Source organism: Panicum virgatum, chromosome 1N (genome assembly GCF_016808335.1).
Source record: "Panicum virgatum strain AP13 chromosome 1N, P.virgatum_v5, whole genome shotgun sequence".
Taxonomy (NCBI): Eukaryota; Viridiplantae; Streptophyta; class Magnoliopsida; order Poales; family Poaceae; genus Panicum; species Panicum virgatum.
In genome coordinates this window covers 8,863,329-8,885,441 of record NC_053145.1, presented here as the reverse complement: position 1 = coordinate 8,885,441, position 22,113 = coordinate 8,863,329, and the positions used below count along the sequence as shown (strand labels likewise).

General features: G+C 43.5%; 2 protein-coding genes and 1 long non-coding RNA gene across 3 annotated transcripts; 2 read left to right on the top strand and 1 right to left on the bottom strand.

The window, feature by feature from the left end:
• Positions 1-888: 888 nt before the first annotated feature.
• LOC120653264 (vacuolar sorting protein 18-like) lies at positions 889-5,882 on the top strand. The gene is made up of 7 exons (XM_039931039.1): positions 889-967; positions 2,923-3,345; positions 3,447-3,583; positions 3,663-3,758; positions 4,613-4,679; positions 4,771-4,827; positions 4,937-5,882. Exons 1-5 carry the CDS (start codon positions 889-891, stop codon positions 4,619-4,621), a joined length of 744 nt encoding a protein of 247 aa, XP_039786973.1. The 3' UTR covers positions 4,622-4,679; positions 4,771-4,827; positions 4,937-5,882.
• Positions 5,883-15,888: 10,006 nt separating this feature from the next.
• On the bottom strand, positions 15,889-18,379 carry LOC120653263. The gene is made up of 5 exons (XM_039931038.1): positions 18,320-18,379; positions 18,052-18,244; positions 17,282-17,406; positions 16,514-17,183; positions 15,889-16,228 (listed from the first exon to the last, which is right to left on the bottom strand). The coding sequence occupies exons 1-5, from the start codon at positions 18,377-18,379 to the stop codon at positions 16,017-16,019; spliced, it is 1,260 nt and encodes a 419-aa protein (XP_039786972.1). The 3' UTR covers positions 15,889-16,016.
• A 403-nt stretch (positions 18,380-18,782) lies between these two features.
• LOC120655040 lies at positions 18,783-20,743 on the top strand. The gene is made up of 2 exons (XR_005667275.1): positions 18,783-19,299; positions 19,372-20,743. It is a non-coding gene; the product is annotated as an uncharacterized LOC120655040 (long non-coding RNA).
• Positions 20,744-22,113: the final 1,370 nt, after the last annotated feature.

The window sequence follows — 22,113 nt, the reverse complement described above, 5'->3', positions numbered from 1 at the left end:
CCCGACGGCGATGTCCCCAGCGGCAGCGCCATGGTGCTCGAGGCGACTATGATCTGCATAGACAACTCGGAGTGGCCTCCCCTATTGCCTCTCCAACGAGAAACCCCTACCCTGGATCAATCTCCTTCGACAACGCTCTCCGGAGCACCGTTGCGCCCCCGACGGGCAGACTAAGATCCCCACGGTCAGCATCCGAGTCGCGCCCTCGAGGGGTTAAGCCTCCGCAGGACTGATGCTCATCCCTACAAAGGCTCGAGGGCTACTGTCGGGTACCATGATTAGGGGCACCCTAACCAGGGGACTAAATCACCCCAAAAACGCAAAACACATGCCAGGCCATCGGGCCCACGAAGTCCTACAGTCTCCCTCCAATCCAAAGGAAAGGAAAGTACTCAAAGAAACCCAATCCACGGCCCAAGTACACAGTACGGCCCATCTGCACGCCCCTCAAACCCGCCGGGCAATCTCCGCCTCGCTCGAGGGCCACCTACCGAGACCCTCGACAAACGCCTCACGTTTCCGCTTCGCTCGAGGGTAGGGAGCCTACCCTCGGGGGAGTGGATCGTCTCCACCTCGCTCGAGGCCACCCCACGACGGAAAGGACAAGCGGCCCTTCCGGTCACCCGCCCGCCGTACGGAGGCATTAAATGCCAACCACTCCACCGCAGCTCCCGGATCAGACGGCGTCAGGCTTCCACTCCGCACAGTGGCTGTGACCAAGGTCTTGTCCGCCAACTCCGGTCACTGCTCAGGCCATCCCTGGTGCTGTGGCGACACTATGGGAATCTGCGACGCTGTGCGAGACGTGCTGGGCACTGCTCCAACCACTGTGCTGCCAACTCCCCGTACTTCCCTCATGCTTTCCCCTCCGCGGAACCCTCAAACGGCATGGGCGCGGCCCTCGGAAGCAGCACCGACCTTGACCAGGGCAGGACCCCCGCCCGCGGGACCCTCAGAGTGCCGCCACGTCGAACGTGGGGAACAGTACTCTCCACAGGAACCACCACGCCGCCCACTAGAGCTGTCAGGACGCCGGCGCGATCTCCGCAAGGCCAAGGACGACTGCCACGCCAGACGCCATACCCCACAGTGTACTTTCTACAGTGCTCGACCACTGCACCCCCGCGATTCGGGGAGAAGACGACGACTTCCGCGATCTCCTCCCGTGCATGTAAACCGCCCCTCCTTGTGTCTATAAAAGGGGGAGACGGGCTCTATCTTCTCGATCGGATCCGGGCAGAACACCACACTCGGCACCACTCACAGAGCACACGCGCTCTTGAGCCCCGATATTGGCACTCGCCTCAATCAACTGCTCCTCTAACAGAGACTTGGGAGCTTCCCCCCTCTCTCGCCTCGCTTGTACCCCTACTACAGGCACCCCCAGTGCAAGATAGTACAGTGCACTCGCACACCTCTTTGCTGGACGTACGGCCCCGCGGCCGGAACCAGGATAAAGCCGTGCGTTACTGTGTTGCATCTTGCATCAACCATCTGGGACGAGAGACACGCAGTATCATCACTAGTTGGTGCCGGACCATCGGGTCAGGACACCGACACAAGCATCGTGGCCGCGACACTTGATCGCACGACTGTGCTAAAACATTCAGGAAAAACTTAAAAATATGAAACGATGTCCGAAAATCACAAAACTTGTCAAGATGTCATGATATGATATGAGGAGGGTGTGAAAAAACCATTGACAACGTTTTGAAGAAGTGCATGGTACACTGCTTACAAACCAAAGCTTCTTGCAATAAGATTCAGAGTGGTGAGAAGTATTCGTCTGGATTTGGAGTCGTAGTAACAGCCGCATTGTGTTTTGATTTCGAATTTTTTTTGTGTAGGTAAATAACGACAAAATACGTCTCCTATAAAGTTTTGGTAAATTTTCAGATCCGTATACTATTTTTTAATTTTTTATGCATTGATATAATGTAATGTACAAAATCGCAATTTGTGATGTAAACATATGAAATAACGAGCTAAACTTCATAAAAGCTATTAAGAAGCCTTGTTATGTAATTGTGACAAGTTAATTTCATATTATGCTTTTTTAATTTTCATTATAAATGCTTTAAAAATGGAATAAGGGAATTAAACAATTAATTTGGGCAAAAATACCTTTGCCTTGTGTTACATCGAGGACACTAGGCAAATATATATTTGCCTGCTGTCAAATTTATTTGCTAGTGTCGTAGATCGGACACTGGGCAAAGAGTGAAAATATACCACAACCTCGACGCCAGATTTATTTGCCCAATATTTAAGGGCCGTTTAGTTCCCAAAAATTTTCACCTCCCATTTAAACACATGTATGAAGCATTAGATATAATTAAATAACAAAAGTAATTACACAGTTTGGTTGTACATGACGAGACAAATTTTTTAAGTCTAATTAGTGCATGATTAGTCATAAGTGCTACAGTAACCCACATGTGCTAATGACGTGGTCAAAGGCCTCAAAAAATTCGTCTCGTGGTTTCCAAGTGAGTTCTGAAATTAGTTGTTTAATTAGTGCCCGAAAAACCCTCCCAACATCTGATCAAACTATTATTAAGGTGACATCCAAAAATTTTAGCGTTTGCAACTAAACGGCCCCTTATCTGCCTGGTGTTATGGATGGAACACTGGGCAAAGAGTGGAGATATACCACCCCACACCAGCCGGTACTTAGCTTCTTCGCGCGCTCTCGGCCCCAAACGGCTAGCTCCAGCGCCTGCTGCTGCTCTTCCACCGCCGCCGCCGTTCCTCGTCCGCCGCCTCCGCCCTACGCCTCGTCTGCCGGCGCCGCGCCTCGCCCCACGCTGCCGCGGCGCCCTGCCCCACCCCGCCGCCACGCCTCGTCCGCAGCCGCCGCGCCTCGCCCCACGCCGCTGCCGAGCCTCGGCGCTCGCCCCCGCCGATGCGGCTCGCCGCCAGCCTCCTCCCGGCGGCCGCGCCCCTCCTCCCGGCCCCTCATCCGGGCCGCCGCGCCTCGCCTCACGCCTCACGCCGCCGAGCCTCACCGCCCGCCCCCGCCGCCGCGGTTCGCCGCCAGCCTCCTCCCGGCGGCCGCACCACGCCCCTCCTCCGCGGCTCACAAGGCATCGTCTCACCACCGCCCGCGCTGCGTACTCTCCTCGCCTGCAGATCTCGACCTCGGGAGCGGCCGTTCCGGCGACCACTCGGTGCACCGGGTGTTCCTGGACCCCGGTGGCAAGCACTGCGTCGTCACCGTGGTCCACCCGGGCGGCGCCGAGACGTACTACCACCACGCCAGGTGGCCGCGCCCCAAGCCGCTACCTTGCCTCCGCAGCCTCCTGGTCAATGCCGTCGCCTGGAATCGTCAATCCATAACCGAAGGTGATCCCCCGATTCCGACCATCTCTATTCGATTGGTCATGGGGGGCTGTTCTGTTCCCTGTTTGGTGAGTCTTGACTATCCCTGATTTTTGGTGCTGCAGCATCGACCAAGGAACTGATCCTGGGAACAGAGAGCGGCCAGATCATTGAGATGGCCGTGGATGAGGCCGACAAGAGGGAGAAGTATGTGAAGCCACTCTTCGAGCTCACTGAAAGAGAGGGCATCAAGGCTCTGCAGGTCTGATATGTTGTCAATTGCTCCTTGCTTCTTCTGTTCCTTTTGTTGGAGTAGTGTGATTGAGCCATTTGTTTTATAGATGGAGACTGCTGTTGTTGGTAATTCCACAAGATTCTATGTGATGGCTGTCACTCGGACGCGGCTTTACTCATTCACTGGCATTGGTTCAATAGAAGTAAGTATTAGTTCTCAGCTTGACCAATTGTCATCAGCTTCTATTAGGAGCAGATGGAGTGCATGATATTCTGGACCAATATAACATGCTCCCTATTGAATGTTTGGGTTATCCTGGACTTCTGAATGCACTAATTTTAAACTCAATAACTTACTGCTTGCCACTTGAGCTTCTCTTTATATCAGGAGCAGCTTCAAGCTTACATTGAATAACATGGTGTTTTTGATTCACCTACTTACATGTATCTTGGCAAAAAAACCTGATCTTAAGAAGTCATGGCCTCTAAACTTAGGGTGTGTTTAGATCACTTTGCATTTTTGCGTTTTTGGAAAGGAATCTTCAATATTAGAAGTATTAAATGTAGATTAATCACAAAACTAATTACAGATCTCGTCTGTAAACTACGAGACGAATCTAATGAGCCTAATTAATCCATCATTAGAGCATGTTTATTGTAGCATTACTGTAACAATTTAGTGTCTAATCACATCATAATTAGGCTCATTAGATTCGTCTCGCGATTTACAGTCCATTTGTGTAATGCGATTTATTTTTTTACTACATTTAGTACACCATGCAAGCGATTTACAAAAATTTTGTATTTTGCGTTTTGGGATCTAAACAAGGCCTTACTTGCAAACTTACTTGCAGTTTGGAGCCTGTACCGTATTAGGTCCCACCATATCTTTACAGCACTATTTTTTTTTTCAAGCTTGCTTTCCATACTGCAATAATCCGCCTTATGGTTGCATGTTCTGTCCATTCTTATTCCTAATTAATTTATGGGAAACAAAAATTAGTGCACTTTGTGTATATTCAGTACTACCTTTATCTAACTTCGGTCAGTGTTACAGATCTACTAGTGGAGATGAGAACTTCGTGGAAAGTAAGGGTTTTTTTGACCAAGTCTACCTAGCGCAGGTAGTTACGCACCCTACTTCTCGCTTCTTTAATGTCCCCTTTTATATGATGAAAAGATGGACTTCTTATTTGAATAACCTTTTGCTCACAGGCTGATGCCACATTTGCTTCAAAAGAGTATTACATTGCAGCTTCCTTCTATGCGAAGGTGACCTGTAGTCTCATACTACTGTTTTTGTCGCTTGATAATTATATTTTAATTTTTGTTTAAGTTTTGTTCACACATTGAACCTAAGTCTAACTTTGTTTGGTTCCAGATGAATTATATCCTATCGTTTGAGGAGATCAGCTTGAAATGTATACCAATAGCTGAGCAGGTAATTTTCCTCTGAACTCTTTGACGCAGCATATTATTTTTTTAGGTAAGATGCAACATATTATTGGAAGTTTTTTAATGTTCCGTCTTTATATATATACTCTTTTCAGTCAATTTCATGTTAAGTCAATTCATTTGTTGTATCTCTTAACTTTGTTACATCCATGCATTAGATTGATGTTGCTATTTCCAAGATTAAAATAAGAAATGTATTGTCATTGAGGTTGTGTATTTTACGCTAGCTAGCTAGAGGTTGTATATTTTACTTACAAAGCTTCCCTTGTACCCTTTGGCACATTATTGCTTATGGTTTACTATGCTGTATTCCTTTATTTTTTGCATGGACACCATGGATTTATATCTGAAACCGTCAACCATGTCTACTGGCAGGATGCTCTCAGAACTTTCTTATTGAGAATGCTTGATAAGCTCACAAAAGATGACAAGATGCAAATAACAGTGATCTCAACTTGGGCTACTAAGCTATACTTGGACAAGGTGCCCATCGTTACAATTTTCAGCTTCCTAAAATTATATGGCATCTATCATGTCGGTATTATTGCTTCAATATTGGGTTTTACTGCCTTTCCAGTGCTTTTTCCTGGAAATTGTCTGGAAATGTAGTTCCATAAAAATGTTCTTTTGCTATAATTTATAGACATTTTGTTACAGAAGCACTAGTCAAAATGTCACGTATTTGTGACTGGAGGGAGTAGTTGTCTTCAGTTATTCATCTGTCATGGTTGTCTCCATCTATGCCTAGTTGTAACTGATGCGTGTGACTTATGGACTTGTGGAGTATATGTTGGACTTATGCGATATAACTGATGCGTGTGACTATATATGACCTATTTGTGATATTTGAACTCTCTGAAATGGATATTTAACTGCCTGTGATAGATATATGTAATTGCCTCTGATAATATATGTGATTACTGTCTCATTTGCACCCGAAAACAATTAAAAAAACAAAATACAGGAGATTTGCCTAGTGTCAAGGTAAAAAACACTAGGTAAAAAGAGCTTTGCTTAGTGTTTTTACCATGACACTGGGCAAAGAAGGAACTTGGGGAAACCTGGAAAGACTCTTCGCCGAGTGCCATAATATTTGCCTAGTGTTTTTTACCCTGACACTAGGCGAAGAAAAAAAACAGAAATCATGAATAATTGAAAAAGACCTTTGCCTAGTGTCAAATATACGACACGAGGCAAAGTTTAAAAATAGATAAAATCTAAAATATTAATAAATTTTTTTTGCCAAGTGTCATAGGCAAGACACTAGGCAAAGTAAATTAATTAGATAAAATTAAAAAATGTCAAAAAAAATTCTTTGCCTAGTGTCAAATAGCTGACACTAGACAAATCACCTAACGGTCGTCTCCGTCAACCGGACGTTTCCAGGCCGGATCGAGCCTTTGCCTAGTGCCCGACAAATGACACTTGTCGGTGTTCTGAGCACCGGCAGACGGATTTATATCGGGGACCGCGCGCTTGCTCCGGAGGTTCTCAAGAGGACACACGATTTATACTGGTTCGGGCGTAAAAGGCCCTACTCCAGTCGGCTTACGCCGGTTTGCTCCTGTGTTACTTGAGTAGAGGGGTGGCTTACAAGCAAGGGAGAAAGCTGAAGCTCTCAAGCCTTGCGTGCATGATGTGAGTGGTGAACTGATCTCGCTTGCCCCGCACAGGGGGCCGCCTCCCCCTTTTATAGCTCAAGGGGAAGGTCAGTGGATGGCCAAAGAAGAAAGAAAAAGCAGGAGAGTGGGAAGCCCTACGTCTTCCCGCTTCCCCTCCTTCCGACGTGGCTGGGACCCCACGGGTCAGCGTCTATGTGGGTCGAAAAGGAGGTGACTCGCAGGGCCATCTTCCGGTGCCCAGGGGCTGGGACGTGCGGTCAGCGCACTTCGTGGTGAGTCTTGGTGGTCACTGCCACTGGACCCCTCAGGAGGTGGCCCCCACCTGGGTAGGGCTCCTTTTTGGGTCTGCTCTTCGGGCGAGGCGGAGTCCTTCTTGGACAGCTGGAGACTCTCGCTCCTTGAGTTCGAGTGGTCTACCCCCTGCGAGTTGCTTTCGCCGGTCCACCTCATCCCGAGGTGACCTGTCCAGCGATCTCGTGAGGAGGTTTGACCGTCTCAACTTGAGGCACGAGGAGCTCCACCACACCTTCGAGCAGCACGCAGCGTAGACTCGGGAGTGGCAGCATGGCGCCGATGCTCAGTTCCGTAACATCAGTGAAGAGCAGCGCCGACAACAAGACCAATGGGAGGCCTATTGGCGCTATCAGGGGTTTGACCCCAACCGGATGCAGTGAGCCAGAAGACAAGCTTGGGGGAGAGGCCTCTCTCCCATTCAGGTAACTTGTATCATTTCCCTTTCCATTGCATTGCATTTATAAACTTGAAAACAAAATAAAAATTTGAAAAATCTAAATAGACCAAAAATATAGGATAGATTTCCCTATGCTAGGTAAGAATGCTAGTTCTCAGTTGAGATGATGAATAGTTGCTCTGCTTCATATCTCATATATGCTAGTATATGCCTAAGTACCCTCTCAAGTTTTAAGTTCATTTGACCAACCTCTTGCTTGAATGAAAACTTGTGGGTAGCAACTTGTCTGATCTAAGTCTAGATTGTTGTGAGATATGATATGGTAATCTAGAGCTACTATTATCTTGTTCTGAATCTTGCTAGAATTCCGGAGAATTTTATTTGCGAAAATGATAAAATCAAACAAGTTCCTGAGTGATAGAAATTCCTACCAGAGCCAAATATGTTATTCATTGCATACCCGTAGATTTTGGTTGCTTGCATTAATTTTGGGCTTTGTCAATCTAGTGTGACTTTAGTGAGATGTTTATCATACCCCATTGATCAAGAATCACGTACACCCATCATCCCACTTCCACAAATATGCTATACTTTTAGCAAGCCATTCCATTTTCCATCCACTAAAATACTCCATGTTATCATTGTTACCCTTTCTCCAAAGATCCTTCAAAAATAGAGGAGAGGCATGGCTATGCAAAAAGAAAGAATAAATTCTTGCTCAAGCATAGAGCATGATGAAAGAAAAAAATAGAGAGAAAGAAAAAGATAGCCATGCCATCTCCCGAAATCCAAAGGAGAAAGAGGTATACATTTCAAAAAGGAGTATCCATTCCTTTTCACCACCACCATACACTTGCATTTTCTTGATCAAAGGGTATGTTTTGCCATCTCTGTAGGTCCACTTGTTTGACTTTGCAAAATATTTGATGCAAGTATACCTGTTTGATCCCTACCGTGCTCCACATATCAGCCTGTAGATTTGGGACAAACAAGAGCTGGTGAGGAATACACTATACACCTCTTGAGTGATAGAGAGAATCACTTGAGGAACTTAGCTTTTATTTTCAAAATCTTTGAAAACCTCCGGAATGATAGTAGGACGAAGAATAGGAGAGTAGTACTCTGGATATCCGTTCTGTCTCTCAACAGCACAAGCCAAGGAGAAGCAAAGAAGCCTCATGGGAGTTCGAGTAAGATATCGTGTCAAATGGATTTAACTCGAGAGAGAGTATCTTCAGGTATACACTCGGCCTATATAAGGTATGAAATATTGTAACAACTCCTGATCAACAACCAAGTCTATCCTCTGTGAGTCTCAAGCTTCGCTCGGGACGAGCAAAGGGTAAGCTTGGGGGAGTTTGTTGATGGTCGTTATTGCACGTTTTCGACCGTCAATATTCCCGAAATAAAGGAGAAACTAGCAATGCTTGCATGCATATTTTATTTTAAATAACGTATTTCCACATGTACTGGAAGAATATTTGAGTGTAGGGACTTATACGCAAAAAGGCGGAGAAATACGCTGACGAGCGGGCCCAGCTGAATTACCGAATCCGGCCCGAGGGCATGTGGGCCCATTACCCGAAGAAACCCACGAAATCCACCAAATCGGCGAGTGGATTCGGGGCCCACACCTACCAGGGAGACCACAGGAGGAAGCCAGGGCCCAGGCGCGCCAGGCCCAGGCCGGCCGGCCCCTGGTTGGCTCGGCCCGGGCCCAACTTGCTGTGGCGGTTTGCTGAGGCGGTTGGGAGGTCAGTGGCAACCGCCATCCGGGCATGCAACCGCCTAAATGCCCAGAACCGCCATGCCAAGTGTCACCATGTGAGTGGGTGGAGTGGAATATTCCTTGGAGCATCTCCACTCCCCCAAGTAAGCTCAAGACTATAAATAGGTGGTCATCCTTCTCTTCCAACACACACCAAGAAGGCCAAGTAGCTCTCCACACTCATATTCTTCTAGTGCTAGTGAGTAGAGGTTAGTTTAGTCGAGTCGTTGAGCAAGAGCGGAGCTTCGCCGGAGTTCTGGGTATGTCTCTAGTATTCAGTTCTTCTTTTGTAAGACTTTGCTCTAGTTCAATAAAGTATTATTCTTTATATAGTTATTTTACCATGCTTGATATGCTAGATATGTTGAATAGCGACTTTAGTCTAGATTTGCTATGTTGTGCTACGGTTAGCTTACCAGAGAGGTGCAATGATTGTGGTTTAGTGTCTGCTACAGTAGTTGCTCTATATCTGTCGCGGAGGTGTAGAGTAGTATTTAGTAATGTAGGCACGGTGCTTAGATTAATAGATATCGCTAAGTGGATCTTTACGCCACAGAGTAGTGGGGCCTAGGCGCCGATGGTGACAGCTCGGGACGTGTGCGCCCCCACGTTCGCGTTTAGAGATAAGGACCCCTTCCTGGTGAAGGTGATTCCCTGCACTGGATCCGGTTGTATAGCCATGACAGGCTGCCGTAAGAAACTCGGTAGTCCGGGGTGGTTCCTCGATAATCAGGGGAGCACTGTTAGGGGGTATTTTCCGTGTATGTGTGACTTAGTAATATAGGCTAACTTAACTTGTATAATTAGGAGTACATGATTAGATTAACACTAGCTCTCTATCTCACTAGCCTAGACATTTATCTTTATTAGAGCATTATGTCTTGAGCCTATCTGTGTGTCATGCATATGTTTATCACTTACCCCTGCTTGAGCATTTATGTCTGCATTAGTATTATGACTAGACTATAGCATAATTCCCGTACCATATCTTCTCTTGGGATAAATTACGATACCTGTGGAATACTTCCGGGTGAAATGCTACAGCGGTATATCCGTACGCTTGCGGATTTATATCTGTGAATGAACTGAGATACCCCTGGTTGTTCGGGCGTTTGCCAGCGCCATCGTTGGGAACCTGAGTTCCTGGCGGTGTGTGATGGTGAATACCGACAAGCATTTCTGATGCTATTGCTGGGAACGTATGTTTCTAGTGGTGACGTTAAGAAATGTCAACACTTATCAGTTTTGCTCTAACAGAAGAATTGTACAGTGCCCCACCTTGGTCATCTGCATATACATGGAAAAATATTAGATTGTCTCAAAACCAGCTATTCTGTGTGGATTTGCAAAGCTCAGAATTGGAAGCCTATGTCTACTCTCCTACTCTCAAGTAGTGAACTGCATTTATATAACTAAAAATTAAAAACTGCAAACAATACTGTTGATCAGAGCTGAAAATAATGATAAGCTATGAACTGCTTTTGTGTAGTCGAAAGCAATATTGTTCACTATGAGCTGAAAATAAAAAACTACCAATGGAGGTGCTTTCATCTACCATCAGAGCACAACAATTCAGAGCCAAAAATAGTCCAATTTCAGCTGAAATCAGCTGGTAATCTACCATCCAATTCATGATGAAGAATGATAAGCTGCCATATATTTAAAGGTCAATTAACATTACTAAAAGTTTGCAATCTAATTCGAGTAATATATATATTGCTATCATGTTCAGGAAATTCAGTTTATTCCTAACAGTTAACCCGCCAACTACGTTATTAGCTCTTGAGATTCATTCTGAAAATCGTGAGATTGTGGCTCAACTCCAACTGGAAACCCCTAGAGATTCCTAAATGAACATTTTGATTCATGGAAGAAAAAATTTTCAGATCATTGTCTTGTTCCAGCTGATAGATCATTTACCAATTAAGAAGCAAAGGATACATCAATGGGTCACACTTATCATTACAACATCGTTTGTGCTGTTGCTAACATCAGGTAAAGCTATTTTCAAGGTTCAGATTTCCTAAACAGACTATGCAATTTCCTGCAGGCAGAAGTTGGATAGATCTAGTGCAGGTACAAATAATCACAAAATTTATTCATGATGCAGGGGAGCACAACTGAAAACAGGGAGCACAATGACAACTTAATCAGCTTTGGCCACACCAGAGCCGCTCCGGCCACAGAATGCGCCCTAAAAATCATTGCTCAGTGCTAAAATGGTGTGACGGTGCCGGGATATGTAGGGCTACAACAACCGAGAGTAGTTTTCACAGTAACCAACAGAACGAGCCTAACCTTTGAGCATTTGTCATGAGACTGCAGAGAGCCGTCTTGGAGCGGCAATAAAAAAAGGCAGAAGTCTAGATCACCCCCCCCCCCCCCCGAACTATGGGGGTAAACTACATAATCCCCTTAACTATAAAATCGGGTATTCTACCCTCTGAACTTTTCAAAACCGGTCAAATTACCCCTTGGGGAAGTTTTGAACGGTGGTTTGCTACAGTAACACGGTTTTGCCATTTTTTTATTTATTTCGGTTGAATTTTTGAAAAATCATAGTAAATCACAGAAAAATCATAAAATAAAAAATCTAATTTTGTTGGACTCCACATGAGTAGATCTATACAGTGAACACATAATATGCTATGCTTTAGTACAAAGTTATACATGATCTAATGAGTATGAAATTTTTACTACAGTTTAAGCATACAATAGTAAGGCCACTATAAAAATTTCACCTCAATTGAGCCATAGAAACTGCGGCTATGAATTATTCCATTTAATTATAGAAAAAATAGATCTAAATTTAAAGAAAAAACTTTGGACTAAAGCATAGCATATTATGTGTTCACTGTATAGGTCTACTCATGTAGAGTCCAACAAAATTGGATTTTTCATTTAATGATTTTTCTGTGATTTACTATGGTTTTTCAAAGATTCAACCGAAATTAAAAAATGGTAAAACGTGTTACTGTAGCAAACCACCGTTCAAACCGCCCCAAGGGGTAATTTGATCGGTTTTGAAAAGTTCAGGGGATAGAATACCCGGTTTTATAGTTGAGGGGATTATGTAGTCCACCCCTCATAGTTGGGGGTGATCTAGACTTCTGCCATAAAAAAATTATTTACCTGACAGGATGTAGGAGGGCAAGAATTCTTGGGAGCCGGAAGCAGAGGATTGAGGATGATGTGGCGCATGGAGGGGGGCAAACCACAGTCGGGACACGGCTTCGGCGGCGGACGGGAGTCCGGCGGCAGCGGCGACGTGGAGCGAGACGGCGGCGGTGGCGACAACGTGGAGCGGGACGGCGGCAGCGACGACGTGGAGCAGGACAGCGGAGATGTAGATGGCTAGGCGACGGCGTCGATGGGGTGAGGTAGCGGCACCATGGGAGACGTGGGGGCAGCGGGGATGGGGGAGGTGACAGCGGCGGCGGCACGGGCGAGGTGGTGGCGGTGGCGGCGCGGAGGCGCCGAGGCGGACGGGGGCAAGACGGCGTGGGTCGATCCAGTGGATAGTAGGGTTCAAGTGGTTCCAAATTTCTACTCCTTTTTCATTTCATGGGCCAGATAAGGGGCCCATTAGACTCGGTATTTTGGGGCGGATCAGGGATTCGGTGGTTCGCTCCGAACCACGCCCATCGTGACGGTCCACGAACTTTTAAAGTGTGTCATCTTGGTCTCTAAATTTAAATCGGGTCTCTAATTAGCCCCTAACGGGTCCAGGTGGCCTGACCTTTAAGCAAAAACCCCCCGCTCGTTTTTTTCTCGATAGAAAGGACCCTCCACAAAAACGAATAGATAGATCGATTCGATACCGACCGATAGGGCGCCGTGAACATTGGTTCGTCTTCCAAGCCGTCACGCACGCAGATGGACTCGAAGGCGCACCGAGGGCGGCGATCACCGAGGCCGCCACCCAGGCGGCGCGCGGGTGGCCCCCAGGCAAGCAGCGCGCAGGTGAGCCTTCGTTCGGCACGGAGCTCCTCGGCATGGCGCAGGTAAGCCTTCGATCTGTCCATCAAGTTCATGAATGGTACTGTAAGAATACCATGTGAACTGCGGGAGGTGTATGGGTTTAATTTCAGGACTGGCTAAAACCATTGAACGATGACGGCGAGATGCGGGTGGCGTATAGGTTCTATGCTCAACCATGGAACGATGAGACACTTGAGTTTTTTTATACAGTGAAATCTCCTAGAGCTTAATTGGGATAGCACCGAGTAATAAACTCAAAGTCCAAAACACACAGTGCTACCTCGACTACTAGAAAGGACTTGAATACCACCCTGCGCTACGCTCTGAAAGAGTGAGGAAAAAAGAGAGAATGGCTAGACCCCAAACTACCATCTCCCCCAAACTGAAATTGATGCTCACACTAACAAGCAAGATGAGCCAAGGCAGCTAGGAAAAGCACGAATACTTCGAGTTGATCAAAAGCTAGTTGAATAGGGCCGGCTGCAGTTCAACTGATTGCGCCCTATCGATCGGTAACAAATCAATCTATCTATTCGTTTTTTGGAGGATCCTTTTTATCAAGAAACAAACGAGCGCGGTTTTTCTTAAAAGTCAGGCCACCTGGATCTGTTAGGGCTAATTAGAGATCCGAATTAAGTTTAGGGACTGGGATAACACACTTTAAAAATTCGTGTACCGGGATGACACACCGGAAAAAGTTTAAGGACCGGTGGTGTATTTTACTTTTTTTATATTGAAATCCATCCCAGCTATCCCTTTATATTTTCTTCTCAAATTTGCAGATGCGGTGGCCATATTGTTATCGATTTATTTTGAAAACATCCACAATTAGCGGTGTTATAGATTCACAATTATTTAGTTCACGATTCAACACAAGCATCATTGCCCGTAGCAACGCGCGGTTATTTTTGCTAGTATCTCTAATGTAAAAACTGTTTCCGTCAAATCAATCCACCCTGACGGTTGGATCCCACGTGCAAGTGTCTTGACTGGGTCTTTTTCTATCAACATCAATCCACCCAGACGGTTGGATCCCACGTGTAAGTGTCAGTTTTTTTCCACTCACGTGTAAGCGTTTGTTTTTTTATTTCCTAAGTTTCTCTTTTACTTTTTTTTTCTTTTGCGTTTCTCCCTTATCCATTTGCTTTCCATCAGCTCATCCCGGCCAACGCCTCCGTCCGCCGCATCTCATCCCCGCCTGCAACGCCTCCGCTCCTCTCCTCCCTGCTGCCGCTCACCAGCAAACCGGCACCTGCCATCCGGCGCCTCCCCGTGCAGTCCCCGCATCGTCCTCGCTTCCGCGTCTCCCTAAGGTTAGGCCGCCATAAATTTTAGTCTGTCCAACTTCTTAAGTCTGCTGGCTACTTGTCGGCTACTTGTCATAAGCTCAAGTTTTGGGCCTAATTTTAGCTAAGGCTTGGTGGTCATATTTCTTGCCACTAAAGTTTGGCAAGAGTACGGCTAGCCACCACAGTAAGAATGTGTAGCAAAACTAGTTGCCACCCAAATGTGCCCATAATGCATATAAAATGTTGGTGCGCAATAAGTGATGATAATAGTGTTGTACTCCCTCCGTATCTAAATATTTGACACCGTTGATTTTTTTTCGCAACTTTGACGGCTCGTTTTATTCAAAAAATTTATGCAAACATACAAACATATAAGTTATACTTAAAATATCTTCAATAATGAAGTGAGTTATATATAAGTTTTATGAAACTTAGAAATTTTTTTGAATAAGACGAACGGTCAAAGTTGCGAAAAGAAGTCAAAAGTGTCAAATATTTAGATACGGAGGGAGTAATATTTACTGCCAGCATCGACAGCCATATTATCAGAGCTACCTGTAGTCTAAATAGAAAAATGAAACCATTTGTTCCAGGTATGAGCACTCTGTGGTCGTTTTCATTTGCAACTCAAAAAGGTCCCATCCATTTTGTATGCTTCATTTTTTGGAAGACTTGTACTAAAAGGGTGGCCCAAAGGGAAACATAAGTGATAAAAGGTATTGCGATGCCATTTTTTCTACTATTATTACCACTCAGTTCATGGCATAAAAGTTTGGCCACCCTCATGTCTAAATCCTGGCTCCACTACTGGTCTAGAATTAGTGAGAGAAGCAATAATACATCAAACAACTTGTTCTGGAATAAATTTTGGATGCTCTAGTTTACTCGGCCTTCCAATTTTTCCACAAGTATTCAAGCATTTTGGATAATCTTCGCACCAGCATATGTTACAATACCAGCCATTTCCATTGAGTATCATCCTGCACCCTGTTACAAAAAGGATATGTAATTATAACATAGCTAATCCTACAAGATGCTATGCCGCTGGATTGAATCCACTAGCTTGAACCCACATTTGAGGGCAGCGGTCAGAAGCAGGAATAGGATTTGGAGACATGTAGTCACTGAACTGAGGATTGGATCAACTGGCATCATAACAGCTCTCAACACCAGCTTTCATCCATTGGATCTGCTTTTGTGCAGGCAGATTTTGAGAATCATGCGGTGCATAGATGCTACTGGAGAGGATAGCCAGCAAAAAGAGCATGCGACATTCCTGGGGCTCCCATCTGCTGAGTACAAGATTGCCCGCGTAACTTTAGGATGCCAGGTCGTTTAATCTCATTGTTATACTCCCATAACCTGACAAAAGATCCATCCAGTGCATTACTTCTCAGATAATTTTGGAACTGAGATGATAGAGTTGAGTGGGTTCAGCATGATATAAGTTAATAGTACTGTGCTGGAGAAACCCACATACCAAAATCTTGTGGTTCATTTTGCAGCCAGTTCACATCCATCCTGGGAATTGGAATGAAATTAGAGGTCCAACATTAGTATTCTAGCAAAAACAAATTTCATATGCAAATGTACATGTAGCACTTGAGAATAAAATACACAAAGAATCACAAATTCTTGTACAAATTTAGGGCCATTCAAACAACACATATAAAGTTACCATCATATCCGGAAAAAAAACACTGAATGGACATTTCTGTTCTCAGGAGGGCAATATGTGAGATTACAGTCGCACAGATCAGATATGCCAGAGCCCAAGAGCTCAATGATTCCATCGTATCCACTTTCTTATGAAGTTCCCAGACTTCCCACACAACACATATGAAGTTCTCATCACATGCAAAAACCACTGCATGGACATTTCTTTGCTCAGATAATTAAGCCCAAATAGAAAAAAATATTATATTGACATCATTGCACAGTAACAAACAAAGGAAACAATTTCCTTGGCTAGACGATTCAGGTGGACACTGGAAAAATGCAAAGCTATACAAAAGGAAATGCCTGCCCATGAAACCTTGAGATAAGGTGGAAACATAGTGTGTGTTTTCTTGGAAAAATGGGTTCAAATAGTGTGCAGAGGATAAGATTCTCATGATATAATGATAGTTTAGAGACCAGATTATTCACTAACCTGGGTCCTGGGCACCAAGATGGTTTACCATCATCTTGTAATATTTCGTCCTCTTCTTGTCAACTTCAAGCGGATTTTTTATGCTATCCATCACAAAAGAATCATATCTCGATTTATGTGCAGATTTCTGATTTTCCACAAACCATTGGCAGATCGCTTCTGTAATAGCCAGCACATATACACCACAGTTATATGTGTCCTGCTGCAGTGGCACGTTGGCATCATATAATTCTGCTTTGGCAAGAGCAGGGAGCACATCTTTTATACTTTTAGCAACAGCTTTCGCCACTGTCCAGTTAACTGTCCCCAAAGTGTCATAATGACGGAACATGTGTTTGCCTTCCTGTGTGTTGTTCAATACTAATAAGCTAAAATGTAGCCCACCATCAGAACCATGGGGATACATCTGTGCATCATTCAGAAGAATAAATACTAATGAATATGTGTTCAGTGCTAACTTTTTGGCAGCATGCTTATCCCTCAGTAGAATTGTTGACACGCATTGAGGTAACAGTAGGATCTTGTCATTATTCCCGATGGTTTTTTCAAAGATCCGAAATATTTTCTCAATTGCACCATCATTTATCCACTTTTTAGCAGTAAGACTCAATAGGTCTGTACGCTGTTCTTCACTTAGTCCATCATCTTTATGCTTAGATGGTACATTTGCCTGCAAGAAAAAGAAAACCATAGCACTAAAGCCATAAGGTGCTATACATGGCCTTGCTGGGGAAACAAAATTGTTTTATTGAAACTGAGAGGGCTTACCAGGTGGCTCACATCCACATCTTTGCTTGGGGATCTTAGAATTTCATCATGTGAGTCAAACGAAAGTCTGTGATTTTCTGTGACTCCCTCATTGATGGGGACATCCCTTATCTTTCTCTGTAACTCTGCAGCTTGATCATTGAGGAGTGAGATTAAGTAATATTTCTAAAACTTTAAGAAGCAAAACACAAGTGGCGTTGCTTACATCGAGTTCTTTTTCAAAATCACGAAGATCCCTCAACCAAAGCTCTTCTGCAGAAGTACTCTCTAGTTCAGTGATATTCTTCTTTTGACGTTCACATTCAGCTTGCAGCCCCTATACCATCTGTGCAGTAAAGTTACCAATTGGCATTGACAAGAGGTATTCATATCCCCTTATAAATTCTTGTGCTTTGGCACCATCCTGATTCTACATAGTCTCCAACCTCGGCCCTCTGAGCTCCAGACGTAGCATTCTTTGATTCATGCGAAAGAAATCGATTTTTTAGTGTGAACAGCTTTAATAAATATAATTTTGTTCATTTTCAAGTTATCCTGAGCCTTTTTCAGTAACATTTCCTGCAAAATTGACACAATTAGTAAATGTGACATCATAGTCCAAAAGAATATGTGCCATTCAATTATTAAATGAAAACACTTTTCTTTTCTGATAAAAAGCAAGCCTCAAGACAAAGAATTCCCTAAGTACTGAAATAAATGACACAATTTAGTTACAATAACAAAAAAAAAGAAGAAGAATGGAGGTCTTGTAGCAAAAAGTTAGTACATACTTTGCTCTGGACTGTCATACTTTCGAAGTTTGCCATGTGAATCCAACAAATGCATATTTGATGTTCGTATGTTGGTTATCAGTCTCAACTTCCTCAGAAGATCTATTTTGTTGGCTTGCGTCAAATTCTCCCAATTCTCATTTAAGTATAACACAATTTCAACATCATTTATGTCTGTCATTTTGTCATACCTCTGTAAAATTATTATGATTAGAGACTAGTGGACAACAACTATTTCATGATTAAAACATACTATTTAATCAGTTACCTTGATGAATTTGTCATTTTCGTCCATAAAAGATTTAAGTTTATTTTCATAATTCTCCATGGAGGTTTTTATTGAGAGCTCCCTTATTTTTAGTGTAGTATCGTTAACAACATCTATGGTACCACTGGTGGTATAGGTAACACGTGATCCCTTGGTAATTTTGCTGACTTCTCCCTATTGGTTCATGTAAAAAAACAAGAAAATTAGATTTTTTTAAAGATAAAAACAGCATTGTAAAAAAACATGTACTACTGACGTGGAACTGTCTGAACTAGGGTTTCGTGGCAAACTATGCCACCTATGATGAAGTAGTAAATTAGCAATATTATAAGGCTAATTCGGATAAAATATGACACGTCAATCATATGGCAGCACAGAAAAGGCTCGACCGGAGGCTCAAATCTTTTCTACTTGATATTGTAATACAAGCTAGTCTACCTTTATATACTTAAGTCTTTAGGTGACAATCTATACAAGGAAACAATAAGCTCTTTCCAGAGCATAACATTATCAAAGTTGTACCTTTTCAACCAATAAGCTACTAATAAACTATTGTATATAAAGGTAGACTAGCTTATTAGTAGCTTCTTGATTGAAAAGGTACAACTCTGATAATGTTATGCTCTGGAAAGAGCTTATTGTTTCCTTATATAAATTGGCACATAAAGACCTAAGTATATAAAGGTAGACTAGCTTGTATTACAATATCAAGTAGAAAAGGTTTGAGCCTCCGGTCGAGCCTTTTCTGTGCTGCTATATGATTGACGTGTCATATTTTATCCGAATTAGCCTTATAATATTACTAATTTACTACTTCATTATAGGAGGCACAGTTTGCCGGGTATGTGTCAGAATGTTCTGCTTATCATCACGGTGAAGAAAATGTAGCAAAAATAATAGTAGGAATGGCTCAAGATTTTGCTGGAAGCAACAATATCAATGTTTTGCGTCCCAATGGCCAATTCGGTACAAAATTAGAGGTGAGTTAAGAAACCGCTGTGAGAAAACTACTTCGTTAAACATTTTAGTTATGCTTGTTTGTTTCATTTTAGGGAGGCAAAGATGCTGCTGTTGCAAGATATATCTTCACAGAGTTATCAAGTATCACTCGCACGATATTCAATGAAAATGATGATATTCTGCTCGATTATATGCATGAAAATGGGCAATCAGTTGAACCTATACAATAAGTAGCTAAGACTTGGTTTTATTTTTAGGTATTTGTTCATCCTTCCAATGATTTTAGTCAATGGAGGTGAAGGAGTTAGTGTTGGTTGGAGCACAAAGATTCCAAGTTACAATCCCCGAGATATTGTACGCAATTTGAAACATTTGATGCGATCAGAGAAGCTGGAAGAAATGAAACCCTAGTTCAGACAGTTCCATGTCAGTAGTACATGTTTTTTTTACAACGCTGTTTTTATCTTTAAAAAAATCTATTTTTTTGTTTTTTTATATGAACCAACATGGAGAAGTCAGCAAAATTACCAAGGGATCACGTGTTACCTATACCACCAGTGGTACCATAGATGTTAACGATACTACACTAAAAATAAGGGAGCTCCCAATAAACACCTCCATGGAAAATTATGAAAATAAACTTAAATCTTTTATGGACGAAAATGACAAATTCATCAAGGTAACTGATTAAATAGTATGTTTTAATCATGAAATGGTTGTTGTTCACTAGTCTCTAATCATAATAATTTTACAGAGGTATGACAAAATGCCAGGCATAAATGATGTTGAAATTGTGTTACACTTACATGAGAATTGGGAGAATTTGACACAAGCCAACAAAGTAGATCTTCTGAGGAAGTTGAGACTGATAACCAACATACGAACATCAAATATGCATTTGTTGGATTCACATGGCAAACTTCGAAAGTATGACAGTCCAGAACAAAGTATGTACTACCTTTTTGCTACAAGACCTCCATTTTTCTTCTTTTTTTGGTTATTGTAACTAAATTGTGCCATTTATTTCAGTACTTAGGGAATTCTTTGTCTTGAGGCTTGCTTTTTATCAGAAAAGAAAAGTGTGTTTTCATTTAATAATTGAATGGCACATATTCTTTTGGACTATGATGTCACATTTACTAATTGTGTCAATTTTGCAGGAAATGCTACTGAAAAAGGCTCAGGATAACTTGAAAATGGTAAAGAACAAAATTATATTTATTAAAGCTGTTCACACTAAAAAATCGATTTCTATCGCATGAATCAAAGAATGCTACGTCTGGAGCTCAGAGGGCTGAGGTTGGAGACCGAGAATCAGGATAGTGCCAAAGCACAAGAATTCATAAGGGGATATGAATACCTCTTGTCAATGCCAATTGGTAACTTTACTGCACAGATGGTACAGGGGCTGCAGGCTGAATGTGAATGTCAAAAGAAGAATATCACTGAACTAGAGAGTACTTCCGGCGTGAAATAAAAAGTTTAGCGGCAACAGTGCGGATGTTATTGCACAAGGTGAACTCATCATCGGAAAAGATACGGCGTCCATGCCTCAACCATTCAGATATCAACTCAGCTTCCATAGCAATACACTTGAAACCATCATTTTTTTTCCGGGGCAAATAACCGATACAAGAAACTAGTGAGCCTCTCTTTCAATCATTAACACAGAATCAATATGGTAATCAATCAGTCAAACTAAAATAAACAGTCAAGAGATTGAGATGTACCTCAGCAGCATCAATGCCAAATGGATGTTCTATTTCACCTTTTTCTTCAATCACAGTACATAAATAGGTAGCAATGTGATAAACCACTCTGCCAGCATTGGTATTAGAACAGGCATGTGAAGCAACCCACAAGGATCTCATGCTATCCTCCTTCTTCAAACACTTTCAAAGAAAGAAACCATCAATACTTATGCATATCATTCCCAATAAGCTACAGCCAATAAGTACTTCAATGATAAATGGTGTAATTTAAGTGAATCCTGTTGTGCATATAAAGCTGCGGAGCAATTACAAAAACCGCCTCGTGGGCGCTGCAGTTAGCGTCACAGCATTCAGCCCAATGAAAGAAGCAACAGGGCTGGACATAGGTTCAAACGCTTTAAAAAAGTGAAAATACCCAACGAATTGTTTCATAGAGAAGCCCCATTTGGATTGGAGGTGTCTGTACAGAGAGTATTCCGCATTGGAAGATTTGACGGTACCAGAATAGGGCTTTTCTCATGACAGTCTAATAATAATTATTTGTTTCCTATTTATTCGGCACAAAATGGATCACACGGTTGCATCCAGTGTCCGCAAAAGTACGTTAACAATAGTTATCATATTTGCTAGCACTTATAGTTGGTATGAATCATGTATTAGAGTCAGCAGTAAATTTGTCACTTTGGCACTCATGGCAGGCCACATCAGACATCCAGCGTGTACCGACCATGAGAATTGATGCTTGTGCCCCTGACTTCTCTCTTAAACTATCTCCCTTCTCTCCACGGTCCCACTATCATATGGACCCCGCTCGTCATCATCTACCTCTCGCTGGCTTCCATCCGCCCGCGCACGCCACGAGTCTGGCCCTCCTCCGTCGCCCTCCCCTCCCGTGCCTACCGATTGGCTCGACTGTGTCGGCATCGGCTCCGACATGGAATGCATCGTTGACCCCAATGGCAACGACACGATGCCCCTCCCACCAGCCCCTTCTTCGTCGCCGCGCTACGCCTGTTCCCCCCACCGGTGCACAGCTTGTCGCCTGCGCCGCCGCGCGCAGCAGGAAGCAGCCCTCCGGTTGGGATGCCTGGCTCGCCGTCGCCGTGTTCGGCCTCGTTGATG